This window comes from Genypterus blacodes, unplaced genomic scaffold, assembly GCF_046128005.1.
Source record: "Genypterus blacodes isolate CSIRO-AG114 ecotype Tasmania unplaced genomic scaffold, CSIRO-AGI_Gbla_v1 ptg000021l_1, whole genome shotgun sequence".
NCBI classification, from domain to species: Eukaryota; Metazoa; Chordata; class Actinopteri; order Ophidiiformes; family Ophidiidae; genus Genypterus; species Genypterus blacodes.
In genome coordinates, this window is record NW_027466834.1 from 9753642 (window position 1) to 9778380 (window position 24739).

General features: G+C 39.8%; 1 protein-coding gene across 4 annotated transcripts; it reads right to left on the reverse strand.

Annotated features, from left to right (window-relative positions):
• ppp6r3 (protein phosphatase 6, regulatory subunit 3) lies at positions 1–24739 on the reverse strand. Of its 4 annotated transcripts, none has more exons than XM_076142231.1 (24): positions 24540–24739; positions 21389–21622; positions 21042–21228; positions 20118–20255; positions 17538–17603; positions 17221–17333; positions 16883–16996; positions 16327–16453; positions 15911–16063; positions 15565–15714; positions 14969–15033; positions 14600–14715; positions 13317–13402; positions 12947–13033; positions 12059–12156; positions 8882–8936; positions 8467–8597; positions 8258–8373; positions 7140–7233; positions 6239–6336; positions 5676–5883; positions 2943–2972; positions 2455–2529; positions 1–2300 (listed from the first exon to the last, which is right to left on the reverse strand). In XM_076142231.1, the coding sequence occupies exons 2-24, from the start codon at positions 21613–21615 to the stop codon at positions 2249–2251; spliced, it is 2586 nt and encodes an 861-aa protein (XP_075998346.1). In that variant the 5' UTR covers positions 21616–21622; positions 24540–24739; the 3' UTR covers positions 1–2248. The 4 variants fall into 4 exon arrangements, with proteins under 4 accessions (XP_075998346.1, XP_075998345.1, XP_075998344.1 ...); XM_076142230.1 differs by having other exon boundaries at positions 7140–7350; positions 12059–12105; positions 24540–24738; XM_076142229.1 differs by having other exon boundaries at positions 2455–2526; positions 7140–7350; positions 24540–24738.

Consider the following 24739-nt stretch of genomic DNA (forward strand, 5'->3'; position numbering starts at 1 on the left):
TTGGTTTGCTCCCAGGTGAACCCTTCAGGTTGTTGCTGAGGAGAACACATTTTATTGTCAAGATCCTGACCAAAGCGCCGTCCACACCATGCAACAATATGGTTGTATTGTGCTGGTAAGCCGTTTTCATTACAAGTCTTACTATGTTCCTGATCACTGTTTGACTAAACGGAGAGGAATGAGTTGTCAGGCAGTGTCACAGCATCAAATCTCATCTTTTAACTCTGTCTTTGTGCTGTATTATGGAGTGTATAATGTACAAGCTCAGACATCTGTACAGATGTTCAAACAGTTGCTTCATCAGCCGATTGTAATGCCGTAAGAGGAGCAATAACATGTCAACATAGTAAACCTGAGGGAACATTTTGGGAATCTAGAACACGTTAGATCCATCACAATCCTTTAATGCAACGTGAAACCAACCCAACTTAACAAAAAAAAGATACATTTTAACAAAAGTTTGAACTCTAGTGTGAAAAAGGCCTTGTTTCATGACTATTTAACAGTAGTGAGATTTGAGACTAAAAGTGGTGACATCAACAGCATCATTACTTGGAATCGAATTCTCATTTTTATTCCACACAGCCGCCTTGAGTTCCATCACCTCATATGCAAGTTCCCTCAGATAATGAACCTTCTCCATGACGTCATCAGCTTGTGTGAAGGCACATGGTTGCATTGATTGGAATTGTTCCTGATCTAATGCAAGCAGCACATCACCATGGTATTCCTACTTAATGAACTCTGTGTGGCATGCTGTCCTATCAGAACACACTGTACCTTTCATATGCAGTGGAATAACTGCGTTTGCATGCACATGGTAGCCTGGGTAACGCCTGTAGTCTGTCAAACACACCAGGCCACATATTTCCGGGAGCTGTGATCATAAGAGAAGAAACCACATATGGTCACCAATGCAGTGGAACATGTTCTCCACCTATAGTCCATTCATAAGCCAATTTACATTGAGGCTCCTCAAGTATATCCATTTGACTTGACACCAATTCCCCATCCATGCAGTCAGCCCCTGGAATGCTCATGTCCTTCAACCTGTCCTTCAAAAGCTTTTTAAAAATAAGTCAACATTTGCAGCCACCTTAATAATTCATATGCATCTCTCCTAAACTCTGGCAGCTTTGTCTGAATCTCACTCATGTCACCTGGTACCTGACTAGCCAACTGCTGAATGTATGGTATCTGAAAGAGCTTGAAAATGTCACTAACACAGGTGTTTTCAAATAAGCAGGCCTACATCAGCCTGGAGATCATCTCCTAGCTAGACTGACTGACTGATTAAGCCCGAGCCAGACGTGTTGCGACCATCCTTTCTTGTCCTGCCTAATGGTCTCGCAACAGTCAGACAGAAGTGGGACCATTACTGTGCATGTCAACGTATCTAATGATGTTATCTGAAAAACTGGAGATTGGCAAAGGAACCTTGGGCTGGAGCAGAGGAACGTTTCTCAGAATGAGTTGAGTTCCCACTTTAGGCTGAGCTGAGGACATGTCTCCTGGCTTCTATCTGTGAGGTAGCAAACTTCCCAGTTAGCATGAATGCTGAAAGCTGAGTCTGTTGGCGTGGCTCTTTAGTAACAAAACATCTGGCTTCCATTATAAATAACATAATGACCTACACAGCTCGTCAAATCACGTCCAATACAATAAAAGGGGAACAATGACATTAGTCCTGTGGAAAAATAAGTGTTTGTGGTTTTGAAGTGTGTTCCCGTGAGCGTGTGTGTGTGCTCAGACACAGAGGACGTGACCACAGGTGAGTGTTTACTTCAGTCTTAGGCTGTTTCAAGAAGAATATCAACATAGTGTCCACTCAGGTCACCAGTCTGCTACACTGCGTTTCTTTTTTGTGGTAATTCAGGTTACGTTTCTGTATACATTTTTCTTTTTATAAAATATTTTATTCATACAATCATTTCTTTAACTATAGCAACATTACTATTTAACTTGAGTGGCATGGTATCAGTCGCACATCACCTCATAAGAACAATAGTATATAAACAACTACAGAAAAAAATTATTTATCCATTTGTCTCATTTTGCTTTTCAGTTCATCCTGTCTTTGTACATTTGTCTGTCCATGTGTCTGTCAGTAATGAGCCATGGGAGTATTGCTGGTCCAGGTTGGGGGTTTGTGATTGGTACAGCTTTGAGCAGTGGCCTCCACTGATTGGCCAGGAGGAGGGCCCTTCAAGGCAGAACAGGCTGGCCATTGACAGGCACTAGGTGACCCTCACGCTGGCCCATTCACAGCTGGCTCTGGGGACGCAGCATTCTGCTCCGGCCTGGAGGGACAAGCACAGGGACGGAACCGTTTGACAGAAACTTAAGTGTTCAAATAAACTTTTACTTTGGCTAAAATGAGCCAAAAAACGTGATGATGATGAGGTGTCATTTATCTCGGTTAGGTGAATTGTGTCATGAAGCAGTCCCACTTACTTGGTCTCCTCAACAGCAGACATTTCCTCTACAGGACCGTTGGGAAGCTCGGCAGAGGACCAGCTCTTGTCACTGCTTACAAAGGGAAGAGGCAAAAACACGTTTGGGAAACAGTGGGAGACACCAGAGGGATTTTTTGGGGAAAAACATTTTCACCGTTCAACAAGACGGAGAGGATGTACTGAATGCAAACAGGTGTGATGTGGGACGGTTCAGAGTGAGTCCCGCCTTAGCAACAGTGAACAAACCCTAATTCACGCACACTATTAAGTATAAAATACTCTTAAATTACATTAATTTCACAGAAAAAATATTGTTTGGATTACGTTCATATGTGACCAAATATGTTTTTAAAAGGTTAAAGGTTTTGACGCTTTTATGATCGTGTGTTTCAGTGTGTTGCATCTGTCCCAGTTTGAGGACAGCAGGTTGATGCTGGACTGCTGAGGCCTGTTGTTTCCATATTCCCACCCTCCACCACTGCGTACCTCTCTGGCGAGACACTCTTCTCTTCATTGCTGGAAGACAACACACATACACATAAAAATGCACATTAATACCACGTTAGGTGACCCATGACGACCACTTTGTTGACAAAAACATTGAACACAGATGAAAACAGTGATGCATGCAGAATGGAATGAATGGAGGGATTCTAAGCACATGCTAAGAATGTACAGCAAATGGAGAAAGGCACCAGTTTGATTTTGTTTACTTCACAGCTGCCGTGGCAACAGCCAGCAGGCCTACTGACACATTGGACACTGCTTAGACCAAAATTGATTATGTCAGCCGTCAGTCTTGCTTTGTCCCAGAGAACCACCAATAATATTGATGAGGCCTCAATCAAAGCAAAACACCCACACGCCTCCACATACAATCTAGACATCTGACTGTCTCAAAAGAAGCTCCCAGGTTACCAAGAAACTGAGTCTAGGTTAAAAAAAAAAAAAAAAAAAACTACACTCCCTGCTTAGGAAGTACCCTCATTAATAAATTTCTAATAAGAACTGATTAAGAAAATTAGTTCCATAACTTAGTGTGGTTGGGTTAATCCATAGTTTGTCATCTACATTTTGTTTTGTAGATCACTCTTGCACACACACTCACTATTGATAATTACAGACATCATTTGTTTCTTCCTTTTGTCACTCTTTGGACAGTTTGTGACAGCTTTAAAACTAATTCTGACACAAAAAGGCAACGTTCATCCTTTCAGGCTACAGTTAAGGCGAACAAAACGACGAGGAGCTAGAAAATGAAGCGGATGGAAGAACAGTCAGTCTAACATACTGTAGTGAGGTTTCCATTGATCTGTGTTTTGCACAATTTCAAGCTGCAAACTTAAATATCGGTAATGGAAACAAACAAAAAAGCTGTACTTTGCAAAACTGTGATGGACATAGCAAATTAGTGAATTAGTGGTTACATATGACATGATGTCTCGTGTTTCATTTCTGGGTTGGGGGTAATGAATGTTTACAGAAGAATGCTACACTGTTTGGTGTGGGTTAGGCCTGCTAAATACGTAATGTCAGCATCAACAAAGTATTTTTGAACAACTGTCAGATTGAATAAACCGACATAGTCCAGGCCCTTATTTTGCTGTTGACTGAATAAGCACTTGCTTTAATTTTATTATCAGCTAAGGCCGGGTTAGTTTTTGTTGTGGAATAATGCAGTGCATACTTGTTTCCAAGATAATATGATTCACTAAAATATTGAAATATTAATTAGACAAGTTTGATATTTGTATTGGGGAAAAGGAAATGACTATACTTTAGCCATGCCTATCGGTCAATAATGCAGAGCTGATCACTCATTCCAAACAAAAACTCATTCAGCTTTACGTCTTGTACTCCAGCTGCATTTCTCATTACACGCTGCAATGTTCTCAATCTTAAATGTTCTTTTAAACAAATGTTATTTTTCTGCTAAGCTGTAGCCTGTTTCATCAGAACAATATCATCTGTGCCTTCATGTTTTGGAAATCATTCTTCAAAAGACCTGGAACTTAAGAACATGATACACCTACTACCTCAACCCATATGGAAATGTCAGCTAATGAATTCATTATTAACTGTTAATCCAAATTAAATTTTGGAAGGGGCTTCATATGGACAAAGCCCCTTTTAATAAAATGTATTTTGAAAACACCACTAATTAAAAACACATGCAAAATGGAAGGCATGGAATAAAAACAAAGGAGCCAAACAAACCAAACAAGATTGAAAAAAAAACTGGGAAAGTAAAGTTGGTGGTTGACGTGACAACAAGACTACATCGCGGCTGCAGGCTGATCTCTGATTGGCTGTACATACCGATAAGATTTCAACACCCTGAAGAAGACCACACCCACAACGCACAGCAAGAGAAAGAGGAGGGGAAGCTCAGGTTGTAAGTGTCGCTCCATTATTCAGACAGTTGTTATTTACTCAGACAGACAGTATTATGAACCAAAAAAGGACAGACAAGGACAGAACTAACTCATCCACTCCAAGTAGACAAGCATCTCACTACGGAGAGCAAGCAGGGCTCATATTCAGAATTAAAGGTTGTCAGACAGGCTTTTTGGTCTCAGCCATCACATTATCAGCATAAGGTTTTAGTCTGTTTTATATATGAGTTAATAGAGAAAGATATTGACAGTGCACATTGTACATTATTATTCTTCCATGGTCACATGGTGTGGTGGGAGGTTGTACAGGTTGAGCTATATGCAATCCTAACTTTCCTTGATTTAGGGCCATCTTGTTTTTATTTCAAAATTACATTTTCCAACTGTCAATCTTACTGTTCAAAGGATACATGAATGATGATTTATTATAATCAAATCTGACCCTGGCCTAACTGTCTTAATAACTGCCTCAAAAATGCAGCATCACTCACATTACATTTTATTTTCTCACTTCCTTCCAATTTTCTTAAATGTTGTTGTTTATGAAAGCTTAGCAAGACAGACGCACTGAGTGGATAATGTGCCTGAGAGCTAAATAATATGCACCCATAACATACTGGCATTCATAACCAGAGAATACAGGTCCATATTGGATGCGTATGTGCAATTTGCAAAATGAACTAACACCGTTTCTCAAATTAAGCTGGCACTCATTTGATTATTTCAAGGCCAGTAGCGATAGCTGTGAACTGTAACTGATAATGATATTTAATCAGGGACTGTAGAGATCTGCAGTGCTTGTGTGTTTATTTGTTTAGCAAACCTTTTGAAGACAGCTGTCTCTGTCTTGGCGTCAACAGTGAGGCTGACCGTTTCTTTCATGGAACCATTGATGACTGTCTCTGTGATGCTGCGCTGCTCACAAGAGGCCTCCTCCTCTGCTTCAGAAGTCCCACAAGCCTTTGAGGAGGAGGAGGAGGAGGAGGAGGAGGAGGGAGGAGCCAAATCCGTGCTCAACCAGCCATCGCAATCTGGAGGGTTGGAAGAGATCCGACAGCACATTTTAAAGCACAAGGGCTGGAACTAAAACCAGTACCTCGACGCAGTCTAATTTCTTTCAGGGATCACAAAGCAAAGCAATCAATAAACATTGGATTTTGCTCAAAGAAAATTGCTTGAAAGATCAATCCATTTTTTTAATCATCACTTCTAAGGAGTATCAATTCATCCAGGCCATTTTCAATTGTTTTATTGTTCAAAATAATATGCTAAATAATCAAAAGCTAGTGTGAGTTCTCTTATTTATAGACTACACTTTATCAGTTTCAACTTATTTCATGTTTTTACTTCACGAGTATAATGGAAATGCTTAGCTATATCTCTCACCATCGGGCTGCACTGGTGCATTGACCCCAAGAGGATCCATTGTCTCAATGCTTGTTTCCATGGCGTCGGGGGAGTTGCATCTTAGAGGGTCTTTGGGGCTGATAAAGAATAAAAGTTAACATTTATTATGTAATTCAATTAATCAAACACATTTAGAAATACAGTACTTCTCTTGCAGAATTACACTCCTCAAACAGAACTATGCAATATAATGAAGCTCCAGGCACTGATAGATTTCCTATAGAGTTCTTATTAATTTTTAGACTGGCGTCTACTCTTGTCGATGTTAAACAAATCCCTGGTTCACATTAGACACTTTTCTTCTAACAATGTTCAAAACTTTCCTTCCACTCCCTCTCAACTAATGTGGGAGGATCTGCTTACGTTCAAGAGACCCCTATGTGGGACCGTTTCTGAGATAAACCGTCGCATCCTGGTTCTAGGGGACAAATCCAATTCCAAATAAGGGCCGCATGGGAGGGTGAGCTTGAACGCCAACTCGAGATGGACTGATGTGATGTGGCTATACGCAAACTACATACTTTCCTAGGTACCATTCAATATTTCTTTTCTTTTTCTGTCTTTCCTTCTCCTTTTTCCCCTTCTTTCTGTTTGTTTTCCCTTTGGCTTCATTCACATGTACATCACACATCTTGCTTCCCTTCTGCATGTATGACATAATCCCAAAAATTGTCCCATAACCGGATGCTCATTGTAACGCACAAACACAGGGAATGAAATCTAAAATCTTAGAGTGGTTTATTTCAATATTCTGATATGTGTATATGATTGATGATGAGGTTGCAGTTGTAAAACAGCTGACTTTCAGTAAACTTAAACTCCTGTTCCCAACACCTGCCAGCTTCCTGTCTAGAATACAGGATATATGAAGTTTTCCTACCTGACAGGAGTGAAGTTGGTGAAATCAGCCCAGCCTGATTCAGAGTTATGGGTGGCAGCAGTGGAGGAGTTCCAGGTTGGCTCAGGGATGACTTCTGTGGAGGAAGAGGACAGCAGGGGAGAGGGAGTAGAGGTGCTGGGGCTCGAGGTTGGAGCTGTGGAGGTACCCGTATCCATGGGGATGTCATCAAAGGTGGCTGTCCACACTGGGCCTAAAAACACACTTTTGTTTTAAGTCCTTGTGTGTGTTGTTTTTTTCTTTTAGGGATATCGAATAGCAAACTATTCGGCATATTTGTATACTAGAAGGTCTTTAGAATTAAGCAATGGAGTAAGTATGTTTTTACAATAGTTTAATCTGCAATGTCAAATTGCCATTCGACATTTAGTCCAAAGTCTGGAGTCACCTTTGAACCCTTGATTAAGAACCTCAAGTAAATGATTTAGGACGAATACCTGACTTGAGTTTTAATTCAATATCATGAGCTTTTTGCTACAAGTCTGCAGTGTCAGAAGACAGCATGCATCCTGCTTTCCTGCTCAACATCTGACAGTCAATATGGGTATCTCTCCAAATTAGACTTTGTTGCTTGCACAGTGCAAAGATACAGAATATTCCTATTCCCATTGTTAAGTTTTGATCCGATCACACACAGTCTAGTGGCGCTTTGCCATTCATACGCCGTCTGCCTCTACGCTACAGTTGTCCAACACACAGCATAACCACACACCAGAGAAAGTAAAGTAATGACTCACTGGCTTTCACCTGGTACATCCCTCACAACACCACCTTATTTGGGGGGAGGGGGGGTAATGGAAGCTTTATGATTGGGTAAAATGATTGTGGTGCGTACTTGGCACCTTGCCCTGATACTACGATTTTTATTTAATTTTTTTAAACAAGATAATTGCTCCATGCTTAGCCAATTCCATGACATTTCCAGGTTTTAATGACTGTAAAAACCCTGTAAACCTGCATATTCATTTTACACACCCTAAAAATATCAAACTTTAATCTTATTCCTAAATCTATGGTTCAATCCTAGTGTAGCCCAGGATCCCTCTTTGTGGCCATTTGGTTTTGTAGGACATGGGGTCCATCTCCAACTTCGCACTCACCTGTGTCAACTTCCATTCTGTCATCAGTGTTGGGGTTGGAAGCTTCAAAAGAATCCCTCTTCACATCTTCCTCCTCCGAGTCTGTGCTGTCCTCGCTGTCTGTGCTGCCTGAACTCCTACAATGGCAAAAAGATAAAAACCATTTCAATAACTAATAAGAAGCTTTGAGAACATTTTTTTTTGCAATCTGTGAGTGTGCATTTTCAGACCTGGGACGTCTCTGTGCCTCTGGTGCAAAGGTGACATCTTTCTCATCCCAGATATCCTCTTCATCAGAACCAGCATCTTCAAACTGCTGGATTTTTTCCTTACAGCGTGCCTCGAACAGAGCTATATTTGCCTAGGAAAGAAGAATACACAATTCAGTATTTAGATTGACTTTGCAACAGTATATGCTTAATTTTAATCATTAACCATTTTGTTTTGAGCTGAAATGTGAACATTTCTATAGTTTCTCATCTTCTCCCACTTTGTGACCTCCACTAGTGAATTAAATGTAGGTGACATCAGGAAATACAAAGCATGCTCCTCCTTTCATGAAGTCATTTACACTTTCCATGTCTATTTTCCGTTCTGCTTTCATTTACTGACAATGTCAATGAAATTAATAATCAAAATACTTACACTTTCATTTGTATTCAGTGAAAAATTGATGTCTGATATTCTATCAAAGGGAATACTGCAATGTTAAAGAGAACAAAGTTTAGTTTAGTTAGGGTAGTTAGGCAACACAAAGACTGTAGCACAAATGGAACCAGTTTTTTTTTCTATTCTCCATAGCAGCGAATAACAAACTTCTCATTTCACCCCAGCATGAGTCAGTCTTATTTTAAGGCAATTTGTTCTTCATATAGATGCGTACATTTATTTTGGACATACTGTACACAGAGGGCAGAGTGAAAAATTCTCCATTTCTTTATAGAGGGCCAAATCATCGCTTTATTACTTTGGATCTTTACATCAACCGTTGTAAATAAGTAATTCATAAAAGGTGGTCTGATCTCCATTTAATTGCAATAGACGCACAGTCTCCCTAAACATATTGCTCAATTATTCAAAATCCAGGTAGGAAAAACTAAATTCTAATGGGATATAATACACAAGATGAAACTCTAAAATAAACTTTAAATTTTTCTGCTATTTTGCAGTAATCAATACAATATCTCGCCCCCATCACATTTTGTGATTTCCCCTCTTCGGACCACGGCACAGCAACTGAGCTAGGGTGGTTCTTCTCAGTGGGAGGCCAACTTCCCCAGATTATTCAAAGTGGTGCAGGTGATCTCCCCCAACAGATGGAACTTAAGTTGAAACAATCTGTATGACCACACACTGGCTATATAACATTGAACATACATAGATAAATTGGTGAGACGTCCGTTTCATAAAAACAAAACTCCTCAAAGCTCAGCTGCTCGCTGGACAGGAGCAGAGGGTCTTGGGTATGGATGTAAGTGTTAAGGCTATAATGGTGTGTGATCAGTTTGAATAGCGGTAGTTTCCTCAGCAGGGTCATTCCATGAAGACAATTTCTTACTTCAGCCCTATGAGGGGGCACTCAAGTTTTAGAGGGTCATTCTTCTCATCATGGGACTTCCCATGATGCACTGAGCTCCTCTTTCCTCCCCTCTCTATCTGTGCATATCCATGTCATTGCATTACCCCTGCATTACACTAACTCTACTTCTCCCCCAGAGTTTTCTCACAAATTGTGTCCATCTATGATTCTGATGCACATGAAGATCATACTACATTTTATCAACACTTAATGCCTTAAACCAGGAAATATCTGTTCAGCCTTCTTTTGCCACTGACGCTTATTTACAAAGGAAGAAAAATTGTATGCACTTTGATTTTGGTTGTTTTACTCTAAGGTCATTAAATGTCAAAAAGGTCAAGAATTATTCACCCTCTTACGCAAGTGTTGGTTTGACAATCGTCAGGCACATTTCATAAAATGAGTTTTAACTAAGCATAGTCAATAAGTTCACTACCACAATAGTATTTGATTGATCAAGTCACATTAAAACAAAAACTTGATCTCTTGAATGATGTGTCCATAAATCTACCTTAACTATATTTTACTCTCCATGCCAGGAAACATTAAAAACATAATGAGATTGGAAACTGAGAATGTACACTTTTGCTACAACACAACTACAATTGAACCCCACTTAAAATTTCACCTTATATTTACACTTGGGTGTTAATCACAACTGGGAAATCTTTGAGCTGTGTAATATTTGTCACATGTCCAGTGTAGATGACACTAGTTTAGCTTCCTTCATTGTTGGGCCTTTGAGATTAGGTCAGGGTGTTTTACAGTGCACAGATGTAAGCCTCCAGCAGACAGGCCTACAAGTGTTTTCAATGCTCAGTTGTAATTACGACTCAAGTGTATACTACCAAACCCAAAATCAATTGAAAAAAGGCAACCTCATTAAGCCCTTGCTTAACATGAAGCAGACTACCAATGATATCTATAAACCCCCAGCAGTCTATAACCCCCAAACAAACAAGCTCCCAGAAATGGACAGGAGAAGGGACAGCAATCCATCACACAATAGCTGGATTCAGTTCCTCGTCTTCAAGTTGTGTGTTGTGTTCAAAGATTTATTATAGGTAATTTGATACAAAACTTAACTGGTCATTTCTGTCAAATGGAATAATGCTCATTTAATAGAAAGACTCTGCTGTCTGGGCTGATCAGTAAGGCCAGATTTATCAGAATGTTGATGTCATTGACAGCCAGCTGCAACACCAAAGGCATAGAAGTAGAAACATTTACAACAGAATTCAGAGCATCATTAGGAACTGAGACCCCTTCACCATTTCCTCGTTTTGTGAATTATAGCTACACTCAAAAACAGGAATTGATTGTGTTTTCACTCAACGTGAACAGAAACCAGAAATATTTTTTGGGGATTTGTATTTTATTTCCAAATTTCTTAAAAAATTAAAACTGAATGATCACTTTTACACAACTATTGGGAGCTTCCTAGGTTATTTGATGAAGCACCACTGGCAATGTTTTCAAGTCGGACATTTCAAGTGGGGAACGCCTTAATTTCATGAGCCCATGCTTTGCAGAACCTCAAACAGCCTGAGTGGGAAGCCACACTGTACAGCTGTTTTACAGATGTTCATTTGACTAAGGTCTTCCTCGGACAGCTTCACTGAGGACATTCACAGACAGGTCCTGAATACATTTGGCTTGGCTGTGCATTTATCACCATTGTTTTTATCATGAAAGATCATTAACTCAGCACTGAAGGCTTTGGCATTCAGGCCACAGTTCAATCCGTTCCATCACATGACTAAATCTTGTTTCTTGAACAACAACCCAGCTCCCAGGTTGGGATCAATAACTGTGTAACTGTGATTTTTCAGTACCTTCTAAAGCTGTTTTAGCTTTCCCATCATGAAAGAAGAGGAAAATGAATCCCATTTAGAGTGCGACTGTAATGACCAAAAACGAGAAAGAAATGAATACTCTCTGGATGCTGTATACGTCTCTGTAGACTGGTTAGGTACCCTCAACCATCACTGCACTAGTGTTTTTGGTGCTACACACATAAAAAGATAGTTAACTGAAACAATCAAACATACTAACACAACTGGAAAATCCTTCTAATTTCTATGCCATTGGTAATATGCAGATACGTTGTCAGTGGATGACAAAGGGCCATGACTTGGATTTAGAGGGAAGTAGCCTCACCAGCTTTGCAATGCGTCCTGTCCCTTCAGTGTTATGCAGGAATATTGAGAAACAAGTTGCATACATGCAGTATGAGTACTCACTCCACAACATCGTCCTGATCAGCAAACTCTTCATCATTGAAGCCGAACTGCTCAATAAAATTGGACGTCATTTGTTGCATCTGATAATCAGAAAAGGCCTGGCAAAGCCCAGAACCAACGATAATGATATAGTCTTGGCTCTACACAAAGCTCATACTTAATACATACAGGAAATAGCAAAGGAATATATAGTATATACTTTTGTTGATCTTTTTTTTTAACATTGTAACTTGTATGCTAAACGGGTACAAAAGGGTTCAAACATGCATTAGTAGTCAGCCAAAATACTTCTGTTTAGTTTTTCAAAATTCAGTCAAACATTTAATTCTATTTTAAGCAAAGCTGCCTAAGGAACATTAGTTGTTAAGTTCATTAATACAAAACGATGCAACTGTGTGGAGACTGTAATAGGGCATGACCCATAGTCACAAAGACTTATTAATTATTCATCTTAATTAATGATTGGTTTTCTAGTAAACCACCAAAGGGACATACGAGAGTCTCACATTAAAGCCTCTCAGAAGCAATGTGTTGCATCTGAACTGGCAAACGTACATAGCCTCAATCTGATCCAAGAATCCTAGCAATCTGTATGAACAGTCACCTGCTGGCAGTCCACACTGCATGGACAGCTTGAATACAGGGTATTGGCTGAAAAAAGCAGCTGTCACTCCATTTGTATTAACGGCTAACCACTTCTGTTGCATGCTATACATATAAACTATGTTTCATTGGCATTTGTTTTGTGCACATTTTGGGTGAAGGAATATGCTTTTAAGTAAGCACCAACAGGGACCAGTATCACAAAAACAATCCTTAGCATGTGTAGATCAGCTCTGTCTGTGTGGCTATGGGTCCGCCTCGTTTGTGTGTGTTTATGGGTCTTACTTGTTGTAGAGATGAGTCCTGGTGAAAGCTGCTGTCTTTGAAGTCCACCTCATCATCACTGGAAGAGTGGATGTGGTGTGTGTTCACCTGCAGAGAAAGACAAACAGGAATCAACTTCAACTCATCAAGTAAGTGTGCTTTACAGATTAAATGGAGAAAGTCTGGGAAAAAAACTGGTGTGTATGTAGTGAGAACTTCCAAAGGAATCAATGACTAACTGAACAATTGAAGAGTTTCCCATTAGATTCATGGTTTGCGCTGACTATAAATGAATTCTGTTTTACAAACTTAAGTATATTTTGCAAAACAAACACCCAAAAGTGTGCAATGAAATGATAAAAAAGTACCACCTGTACTTGAGGTGACTCACCAGGTCAACTGTATTCCTCTTGTTTGTGTCAGCCAACTGACCAGAAATAAAGGCCTCCCATCTCTCTCTGTCCTCCACTGAAAGCTCTAAATCACGCGCAAACACACAGACACACATACACAAGAGTTCATTTTCAAAACATTGACACTGTTGTTGGAAAACCTATTTTATGTATTTTTACAGTAAGACAAAGATCAACCCCAACCAATGTCTTATTACATGGATTTGACTTTGGTTGGAGTTTTATGATTAACATCACGTAATTGTCTTTCTTGTGCCCTCTGAGGAAGAACCTCTTCTCTATATCTGCCATGACACGAGAACCCTTGGTGGTGAAGTTGAGAAGCCAGTGACTAAAAGTTAAAACAGGTATCAGAGATAGTTTCAAGTGACTAACCCTACTTTCAGTAACTACATCTACTTTCAGTAACTACACCTACTGTTTCCCTCTTGATATCATATTGACTGATCTTCACCTCAACACATGCTGGTAACGTATTTGACAATCTTCTTTCATCTGAACTTTGTGTTAATTAAGATATGCATTTACAATAAATAAGTCGCAGCCTTAAAAAAAAAAATGCAATTTGTGAATGCAAATTAGAAAAATGCTTATATATTTATATTTTTCCAAGGACAACTTTGTATAATTACACATAAGTTCTTTATGCATGAGTCTTTTATGACTGCTATCCCTCTCATCAGTTTGCATGTATTTTTCCAACAAACTTGACAAATTCCATTTTCAGGCCAAAGGAAGCATTGTACCTTACAGAGCAGAATACAGGTCAATAGGAAAACAAAAGGAATACAGTACTTGCAAAGAAGCTGTACGATTGGCCAATTTGTGGGTGTGGCATAGACACACTTCTCCCTCAACCTTAATAATGGCCTGCTCTACAGCCTGTCGGAAGGTAACTGTTATAATTTCCGAGTAAAATAGAAGAGAGGGTTTTGTGTGAGTGTCTCTCTTCTCCAGATAATAAATCATATAAAACGGGAAAAATGCACAAACTTTACGTTTAGAGGGGGCAGAAGTTCTAATTGGAATTGGGTGCTTTCGGTATGTTATCTTTATGTCTACATGATTATGAAAGGGGACTTCCTGTATAAGGGTATACCGGTGCATATTATAAATTTTTTAAAGAAATAAAACTTAAGAGTATTCTAGCCCTACCTAACGCCAAACGCTGCATAAAGCTGGCAGAATCGGCCCTAAGACCAATGGTGGAAAGGGGAAATTAAAATTGATCAAATAAAACAGTGTTCAGAAGAGCCCATACCAGAGATGAGTTGTTGTATCTGTGGACCGTTATGACCTTTGTCACAGTTATGAACTATAGAGTTAGCTATTCTTGTGAGGTGACCCATATAGCCTCGCCGCCGACCACCTTCTGCCCTAAAAAACAAACACACACACACACACACACACACACACACACACACATGCACGTATATTTAAGCTGGTCGAGCTCAGCATGACTGGTATGCATGCAATCTTTTTTTTTGTTGTTTATGCAAGTACATTGTAAGAACAATGTTGCATTTAAAAAAAACAATGGCATTAAAAATTGCAACACCAGTACACAATAACACTCATTATGCACGTTCTTTCACAATTTATCAGTTTGATCAGATAACAGAACACTTACTGTTCTTTCTCATTGGTGCTCCAGGCATCTAGAATTCGTGGTATAAACTGGCACTTTTGAAACAGCTGGAGGAGGTAAACAAAAATAATTGAAGTAGTCAATGGATGCATTTTAGAATTCTGTGCCTTCTAATTCTAGTGCTGCCTGATCGCATATCATTGCTATGATTTATATATGATTTAGTGTGGACAGAATGCCAAAACAAATCAAATAAATTGTTTTTTCAAAACTATCGATGTTGTAATGAATACTTGTTGCCTATATCACACAGTCCCAGTGCTGGTGGACAGGCACCGATCAGCTGTACTGCTGTTCATGCATAAGGAGTGAGTCCTCTGCCATGGAGTCATTTGTGATGGATGGTGAAAAGAGATGAAACAGGTTCACCTTGGACTTGATGGTAAATTTGGGATTTTCTTTCAAGTTGTTTCTCATTTTATTAAAATCTTCTTATATGGCTCTCCTCCAAACATATTATAACTGATATGAAGCTGCCACTGGAAAGACTTTCCACCAGATTTTGGAATGTTGCTGCAGGAATTTGCTTCCTTTCAGCCATAACAGGGAATTTTCGTTGGAAAGTATTCAAAACTTACATGTTTGATGAGAATGCTCTCCCTTGCTTGTTTCTGCTCTGTGTCTGGTTGGATATCTGTAGGTGCTGGGGGCATGGCTAGAATCAGGGCTGTGCAAATTTCCACCTGAATATGGAGGAAATTATTCCAGATGTATTTGAAATACATATCCTGTGGGAGAGACAGAGAAGGAGACATGTTAGTTAAAAAAAGTCCAAAGTCTACTGTTGAGGTTTTACTATAATTGTCAACAAAATGTTACAGGTTCTTTATCAAAAGTCATATGGAAGCCTGCAATGCTGACTTCAAAAGTGTTTTTCAAAAAATAAGAGAAAACAAAATATATTATGTATGTTTTTATACTCACTAGTATGATTCCCAGTGTGTTGAGGTTTATGAGTTCTGTGTTGATGCTATGAGTGTTGCTCTGCAACAGGCTAGCCACCAGTCTGACCACATTGAGTCTGGTGTTGCCCACAGGGGGGTCCAGCACACCCCATGTTGTCTTCATCACATTCTTCTGTGGGTAAAGACAAAACCAAAATTACAACAGTTGCAGAGTTGCAGTTTGTATAAGAGCAGCTGTAACTCCTGCACCCTCACTCTATTGTCAAGCTAACAGTCTCAAATTTAACCACAGCTTGGTTCGATTTTTATTTTAAATCCATTGTTGTGGTGCATAGAGCCAAAAATGAATAAAATAAAGTGACAGTGCGAATGCTTTTAAAAGGTTGCTGTGCGAATTTGTTTCATCTGAAAAGGTATGACTGAACAGGCCATTACCTTTGGGGGTTCCAAAAGAAGCTGGTGAACATCTTTAAGTCGGGGTCTAACAGCCTCCAGAATGCTGCGGTTGACTGAGAATGAAGGGTGCGACATGCCAGGGGCACACTCCATGTGACCCTCAAACCTGGAGCAGGGAAGACATTTCCTAAATAAAAATCTGCAATTCCAATGATACACAAATACAATTTTCTATTGTAGTAAATTGAAACTGACTGAATTAACTGGCATCCAACATTCTCTATTTCATATTTAATATAACAGACATGTTGCTTTTGATTTTAGATGCAACATATTTAAAATAATAAAGCAAACTAAAATGGCCAGGAAATTATTGTTATCCCTTAGAGGTGACAATAAATAATTAGACTGTAGTAATATATCAAGCACACCTTTTCTTTCATTGTGATACAGCCGACTTAAATCTTTTAGTAAGTGATTTGGCCTATCTAAATGGGGAAATGTTCCAATCAATCAAAACCTTGCTGGCATGATTGGGGTGTATTGAAGTTGCAGTTCCTTGTATTGTATACGTTTCTATCTTTTAAGTACATACGCTGGTCTCCTCGTCTCAAACAGAGTGAGGAGGATCTGGATAACACTGACGATTGCAGATTCATTCTTCTCCTTGTCAAAGATGTTGGACAACAGCTGCTCCACAGTCTCCTGTCTGAGAGAGAAGACAGAAATGAAAATAAACGCATGTTAGGTAACCAAGACAATAATTTGTCTTATAGCAATTTGCCACAGAATGTTTAATATATACATCAGCAAAATGGTGAACAAACACTGTATGAGTAATCTGCCTGGCTAACAGCAGCATGCTTGATAGGACACATGTATCAATTTTAACCAAAGGATCTGTAAATAAATGAACCATAATTGAAATCATACTTCTCCAGTGTGGCCAGTAGGGGGTCAGGCTCTGAGCAGCCCTGGACCTGGAACATCTGGTCTCTACTCAGTCTGATGATCTCACATAGTGACTGTGAGGCATTGGAGTGTCTCTGTGTCAAGAAAGATGGTTGACATGTAAAAGGGAAGATACAATTCTTAGACAACATTTAACAACTGATTGATAACATGTCATCAAATGTACAACTTATATATCAAAATAGTGGCATTAAATTCCACAAACTTCCTTTTCATGCAGATGACTACAATATTCTATCAATAATATCCATCTAGAGAGAACAATGATATGAACTTACATCTTCATCCTGAGACGGTTGTACCATGTCCACTAGTCTCTGGATCACCTTTTCCTCATTCAACCACTGAAAGAAGACAAAGGCCATGGTTGAACAGTGTTCCCTTTATTCCTAAGAGCAGCCACATAATCACATTACTGAGAAGTGATACTGGTGGAGACTAACGCTGGGCCGTAGCGTAATATTTTTCGACCTTTGGCGATATTTGATGTATAGCTTGATATCAATTCATGACCCACAAAGTTTCATGCATTCTCTGTACTGAGAGGGATGCCCTTTGAGGAGGTGGAAAAGATTGCTTATACAGTTCTTCAATTCTGGTAGCTATTTAAATCCCCATGCTTTGCTGAGAAACCATTTTCTTAAACCTAAACCATCTTAATGTCACATAGTATGCTTTTATTTGGGTAAGTCTACAATTCTTGCTGCACCTCGTTCTGCTCTACACCAACAAGGATCAACAAATCTTTTTTTTCCCAGTAAAAAAATCTGTTTACCCAGAGTCAGAGCTCATAAATATGCAGATGTCACACAGCCACGCAATTCATGCTCTGAGTGTAACACAAAAAAATGTGGTGAATGAGCACGCCAGGCTGTTCTCTTTACTTTCTATTTTGATTGCTTGTTTGGCATTATATTTAGCTTTATGCAACACTCGAGCACAAAACCCAAAATGCCTTACAACCACAGCTGCTGCTGTGTGGATTGCAACAAGCTCAGTGCCAAAGAAACACGCCAATTTTAAACCAGGTCTGGATGGACCAGAGTCTGTGTGTACCTGACAGTCAGGTGGTAGGGCAATTGTGCAATTTCAGGCAATGTGGAAAGCTGAGTTCTCCAATACACTTTGACAATACAAGCATGGACAAAGATCATTTTCAGTTGCAGACGCCATCTTGCAATATCATTGTCTTGTGCAGTGGGGCAAGATCATATGATCTCCCACCTGGGGCCTGTGCTATGAAGGAAGCTAAACTGACCTTGACCTTGTTTGCGTAAGCTGTCTTGACAAAATCGAAACCCTGCAATCGGGCTTAAAACGGTATATCAGCATGATTTGTGAATGCCGGCCTTCTTGATGAGGAGACGTATAAAAGGGGGAACAAGAACGTGCAAATACGTAATTCACGTCAGAGAAATGTGTGCGTGTGTATTGTCCTATTTTCTATGATTCTATGTAAACTGTAACTGGCTTTAAACAGAAGCTAAACACTGCTCTGTTCACTGCCTCCATCTAATCTTGCCTGTTTATACCATTATCTATTTCATAATTTGTCTTCTTTTTACTACTATTTTTTTTACTTTTATTTCTTTCATTTTCTGTGAAACACATTAAATGACCTTTGTGTATGATAATGTGCTATACACAGTACATTTGCCTTGCCTAGAGTGTATTCAGCCATTCAAGTCAAATGCATTTTAAATAAAGCTGCATTTGAATCATTCATTGGCAAAATACAAAGTTGTCTTCAGTGTCATTACTGTATAAAGTTAGCAATACATTAGACTACGCATTATTCTTGTCATTATCGTTTTAGTTGCAATCCCGGCAAGAACTGGTGGAGCAAAAGTTACTGTGGCGACAGTGTGCGATCAGAACTGAGTCAGCTTCATTCATAACGGCAAACTCAATGTAATGTCAAATGCTTTCTTCAATAAAAATGTTCAGCTACAAGAATAAAGTAGTGAGTCAGCTTCGTGACATTGAAAAATCAGACTTGAGTTTCAACATAGCTGACTAACACCTTAATCAATCTTGGCAACACAATGAATTGAGAATACTTATGAAATAGCCCTGCGCTGTCTTTACAAAACTTAATTGGCCAGGCTTATGAATGCAGCGCTCCTCTTGTCAAAGTCATGCTCACCAATCACAAGAGGCCCAAGGCGGCTCTGCATACACCCACCGACAGACACACGAAACCCAAGCAATACTTTGCGGTTATGGTGCAGAGTTATGGCGTCCACCAAGAGGGCAGTGTCATATTGCTCTGTTTATTCAAATATCAGGTGAAGAGTGGCAATATTTTGGTATGATATTTATCAAACATACTAAGCATGTCAATTCTTTTAAATGTGAAAAAAGAAAGGTGGACACAAACGAGGACTTCCCAGTCTCAACGTTCAGAGAATATTGTGGGAGGGTTAAGTGTATCGTGCCAACACTTTCAACCACATTTATATTTCATTATGACACAAGGCCTGCGTTTGTAGAGCTGTGTGGCCTGCTTATGCATTTTATAGGTTGTTCTGTTTATCAATTGAATCAATTCATAAACTTTGGCGTAGACCACATAATACAAGCCCAGCAAAACCAACTTAAATCTTCTAAGCTCAGGTTTCAGTCCACAAAACATCTCCTGAGAATTACTTTTGGCCAGCAACACCATCGTGCTCGATATAAGAGAGATATTTTCTATTTGTTTGCTACAATGTCTCCTATCTAGACATTATTAGATATATTCTTCTAATTTCAACATTAAAAAGAGGGCACTTCAGTTTTCTCTGGTAATAAACTAAACATATACACTCATTCGTTATCTGACATCAATACCCTACAGGTGTACTCCCAACACTCACATTGAGAACGTCCTGCCGTAGCTGTTGTGGTTCGATGCAGGTCAGCATCCTGAGCAGCAAGTCCATGATGGCCGATGTCCCGATGTGTTTGATCATCAAGTCTACAAAGTCTTCCCTCTTCCGAAGAAACTCCACAATCTGCACACACAGGACAAACACACCAAAGATGCCTCAAGAGTTGTTCTTTTAAGAGCAATGCTGGAGACTTATCGACACATTTTTCCCCCAAGTTGCCATCACAAACCTGTGATTGTGAAAATCGCAAAAAGCTGGAGGGACTGGTTATAAAATTACCATTACCCTTCACTGGAACTTAGGGGCCAGGGCATTTCTAAAGGTGTGCTTTCAGGGAGACGTGTTCTCTTGGCATCTACCAAACCCAGATTAATGCAAGATGGCAAAGTGTGATTCATCACTGCAGAGAACACATTTACTCTACTGCAGAGAACAGTGGTGCCTGCTTCACACTGCTGTAGCCAACACTTGGCACTGTGCATAGTGATCCTAGAAATTTCACACACTGACTCAGGGCAAAGGTGCAACTGGGGCAAAGGTGGCATCCTATGACAGCGCCTGAGCTCTTCAGTAAGATCATCTTAATGCCATGGCCATATTTGGTTGATTTTATGAACCCGTTAGTAATGGCTGTGGCTGAAACACCTGAACGCAATGATAAGGAGCCTACACTTCTGGCCATAGAGTGCAACTTCAGAGAGGGAGGAGAGAGAAGCATGACAGCAAGTCAGAAACAGCAAAGTTGGGGGGAGGGGAGGAAAAAAATAAATCCTGCATTAAAGTTGAGGGCAGAACAGCCTCCCAGTGAGCTCAATGAATCAGAAAAGGTTAGTCATCACAACACAGGACTGAACATGAAAGAAAAGTGACCACATTGAGTCAAACACACACAAGTCAAAACACACGTACCTGTTCAGGCTTGCGACCAATCAGAATGGATAGGACCTTGGAGAAGAAGCTTGCCAGTAGTGGATTGAGGGGTGGTTCGTTCTGAAGGAAACCGTACAGTCTCATCAGCAACTTTTCATCTTCTCCCAGTCTGTCGTTGATCTGGCTCACATCTGATGTCAGCAGCTCACACGAAATGTTGGGGTACCTGGAAGACAACAAAGCTTAAACTGAAAACCTGCTTTGAAAAAAGCGCAATTTTTCCATCATCACATTCATTTCAATATAAAAGACAATTTAGCATATTGTCAAAGTGGTTGCTCTGCTGCATTCATACCCTATGAATCCTTTAAACCAATGTCTCTTACTTGTATTTGACTTTCTCCTCGACATCAATACTTGGTTCCTGTGTGATGAAGGTGACCAAGTCCTCCATGCATTGTGGTCTCAGCAGAAAGTCAACCAGCTTGTGGTTCTGGGCTTTGCACTCCTGCAGGACGTCATCCTCATCCATCACCTCTGTTAGGGTCACATCCTCTTTCTCTAGCAGTGTGTCGATGTGGGACGTGGTGTGAAGGTCAAACTTCCAAAACATGTCGGTTCTAAAGGATCACATGGCCAACAGCTGATATTATGCATCTAAATCAATACCTTTAGAAGAATTCCATACAAATCTTTTGCACCGCATTTGCTTCTTACAAACTAGGTGATAACTGAAAACGTCCCATTACTATATTCCAAAAATGTGTTGCCCATACAACCCATGGCATTCTTCTTCCAAATATTGCAAACACGCGAGTACCATGTTCTTAAAGCTACCAATATTATTGAAACGGTTGTATGGTTTAGCATCTTTTTAACACTTCATGGTCAAAACTTCAAGTCTGCGTCAAAATATTGGTAATTGAGATTCACATGACTACTTACATGAAAACTTAAGTGGGAAAAAACAGCAAATACTTTCATACAAGAAATATGTAACTAGAAATAACAGATATAAACATACAAACTCACATATACAGTATATCTCAGAGTAAGGGGTGTGTCTGCAGATGATTTCAGCATCGATGGGACATATTGCTTTACGATGCAAACAAACCGAAATGAGTCTTGTGTGTGAATGCAGTCATGCAAACACACTAGAGCTGTCTAGCAGAGCTCAGTGCAGAGCTCTACTCTATTAGTGGATGGAGCTCCATAAAAAGTTTCTCTGGGAGAGAAACAAAAAGGGAAACTGTGAGAAATGCTGACTTATTGGATCCATTTACAAGAACACGACACTGGAGGGTATAAAAAGATACATTGGGCTGCTTTAAACAAAACTAAATATTTTTAAATAAATATTTTCAGTGGCAGGGTTTGCATATTGTCACATTAAAGTGCAGAATCAGACATCATATTTAAACTGAGAGGGGGTTGCGAAACCCTCAAGTTGAATCAGTAGCATCACCCTTGTGCAACTAGGCATGAAACAGTTAATCCATCAGCATACCTGGCAAAATAACATGCATTGCTTCTTTAGTTCAAGCACCAATTTTTCATTAGCATAACAATTCAAAGATCATTTAACTGAAGACGTGCGATTTGTAACCAAATCGATTTTTTTTTCTTGCACCATGACTACAAAAACCGGACATTGTTAAGAGCACAAGAGGGTCTTTACATTGATGTTACATAGACACATATACAAGAGCACAGCATGTATATTGTAAATTGATAAATTTATAAAACGTGGCAAACAATGTGGCAACAAACATTGCCCTGAGAAACATTCCAATACCAAAGCAAGGTCTACAGCTTTCCCTCATCATACCAGATGTAAGCTCAAATACAGAGATGCAGAAGAACCAGGGGCTGTACTACAGAGCGGAATGAAGGGGTTAGCGAGCTAACTTCAGGCTCAGGTCTGAGTTGTCAACATCACAAATTTGCCTCACTTCTGATCGTGCCATGGTAAGTTGTGACTCACAGCTAGCTTGGTACGGAGCATGTTATGCTCGAGCTTAGGCGGCCTGAAATGGAAAACACTTGAAGACCAATTGGCTATTTAGATATAAACATAGATCATAAATAGTGAACATAAAAACAGTATGCTTTCACAGAGAATCTATAGGGTTGGTAAAGAATATACTCTCGAAAATCAAGCAGATTTTGGCAGAATCTAAGTATCCTGGTCCCACCCTACAGAGAGACCCCTAACATACGTCAACAGGATCCTGCAGGAACAGTGACATTATTTTCCAGAGGAGGTGATTGGTCATTGGCTGTGCTTTCCATTTCAGTCGGACCAAGCATGAACATAAGATATGTAGTGCATATGTGTAACATATATGGAAGGGGGGGGGGGGGGGGGGGGCAACATATAAGAAAACACTGCCACAAACTGCTGATGGAATCAAATAAAACAACTCCAAAAAATGCATCTGATAGTGATCACAAAACCACCATAGATCAGTGTTAACAGCTTCACAAAGATAACATTTATAGCACAGCTGGAATGTACAAGTGCACAAATGTGTGTCCCTACATCTCCCAAGTCTAAACTTATTGTGTATTTCTATGATTCTAAAGTTGAAGCATTCACTTCCCAAATCACAACACAGTGACAGACAGAGCGAAAGCCAAAAGTACTAATACAGGCCAAACAAAAAACAATTATGAGATTACAAACCAGTTACATCTTGATTATAACAGCAAATGACTCTCAAATCTAGCAGGATTTAATTAGTCTGATTAACATCAATATCCTGTCAATAATCGAACCTAACTGAGAGAGAGCGTATAAGAGGTCAAATGATATGTAAGCGCATTGGTGAAGGCAAATGCCATTCAACTGTAATACTGAAGCAATCAATACCATATATACAATTATCGTTATGACGTTAATAAAGTAACGTACTTAAAACTTCACTGCACACTCACCAATACCTCATATCACCTCGGTATATTAGAAGTGGCTACTAGCGACAGGGCAATCCGCCTCTAATGATGGTAGCCAGGGCAAAGTGCACGTTACTGTGTCATTACCCGTTTTATGATAGTGTGCCTGACGTTAGTCACATGCTGAGCTTTCAAAGGAGCGTCGTTGCACTTAACATGTCAGGGCCCAAAACTGCAACATTAGAGCTAACGTTAAACACACATACCGGTTTAGGAGCACTGGCTAACGTCGATAGCCCCGAAAAGCTAACCTTAGCTCAAAATGGACACACAAAAATCACCGGAAAACCCACCATTAGACAAAAAGTTAGCGGGAAGAGTTGAGCAAAGCAACGTCCCTAGACTTTGACTTAAATAAAAGACACCGCTACGTTGCTCCCATGGTCGTTGGAAATACAGCAGTGAGTCTGGTAAAATAAGGCTAAGTAATTAAGCTAAGTTAGCATTTGAGCTACAACAACAAAATGGCCAAGTATGCTTCATGCTAACCAGCTAACATTAACCAGCTATCTAGAGACCGCTGGCTAACCGTCTCTCCTCAACATCAACCAAGTGCTTGGAATCCGCATGTGTACGTACCTATAGACAACGGTAAGCGACGAGTCTGTGGCATGTAGGTTATCTGGCCATTAGCTGAAGCCTTGATGCAACGAACCCACATTCAACACTGGATTCAAATGATGAAAATAAGCCTTTAAAACTGTTTCTGACAGGCGCGAAGCGGTAGATGTGAGAGGGCACTTTTCAAGATGGCGGTTCCGTCAACTTCGGCGACCCCT

Bases quoted from the DNA above. Each gene is read 5' to 3' on its own strand.
- ppp6r3 (XM_076142228.1), bottom strand. From the start codon at position 21,615: ATGTTTTGGAAGTTTGACCTTCACACCACGTCCCACATCGACACACTG. The intron at 8,598-8,881 runs GTAAGTATTTTG...CTTCTTTCCTAG, and splicing joins CACTGAATACAAATGAAAGT to GCAAATATAGCTCTGTTCGA. The intron at 2,973-5,675 runs GTTTGCTAAACA...GTTGTCTTCCAG, and splicing joins GAGACAGCTGTCTTCAAAAG to CAATGAAGAGAAGAGTGTCT.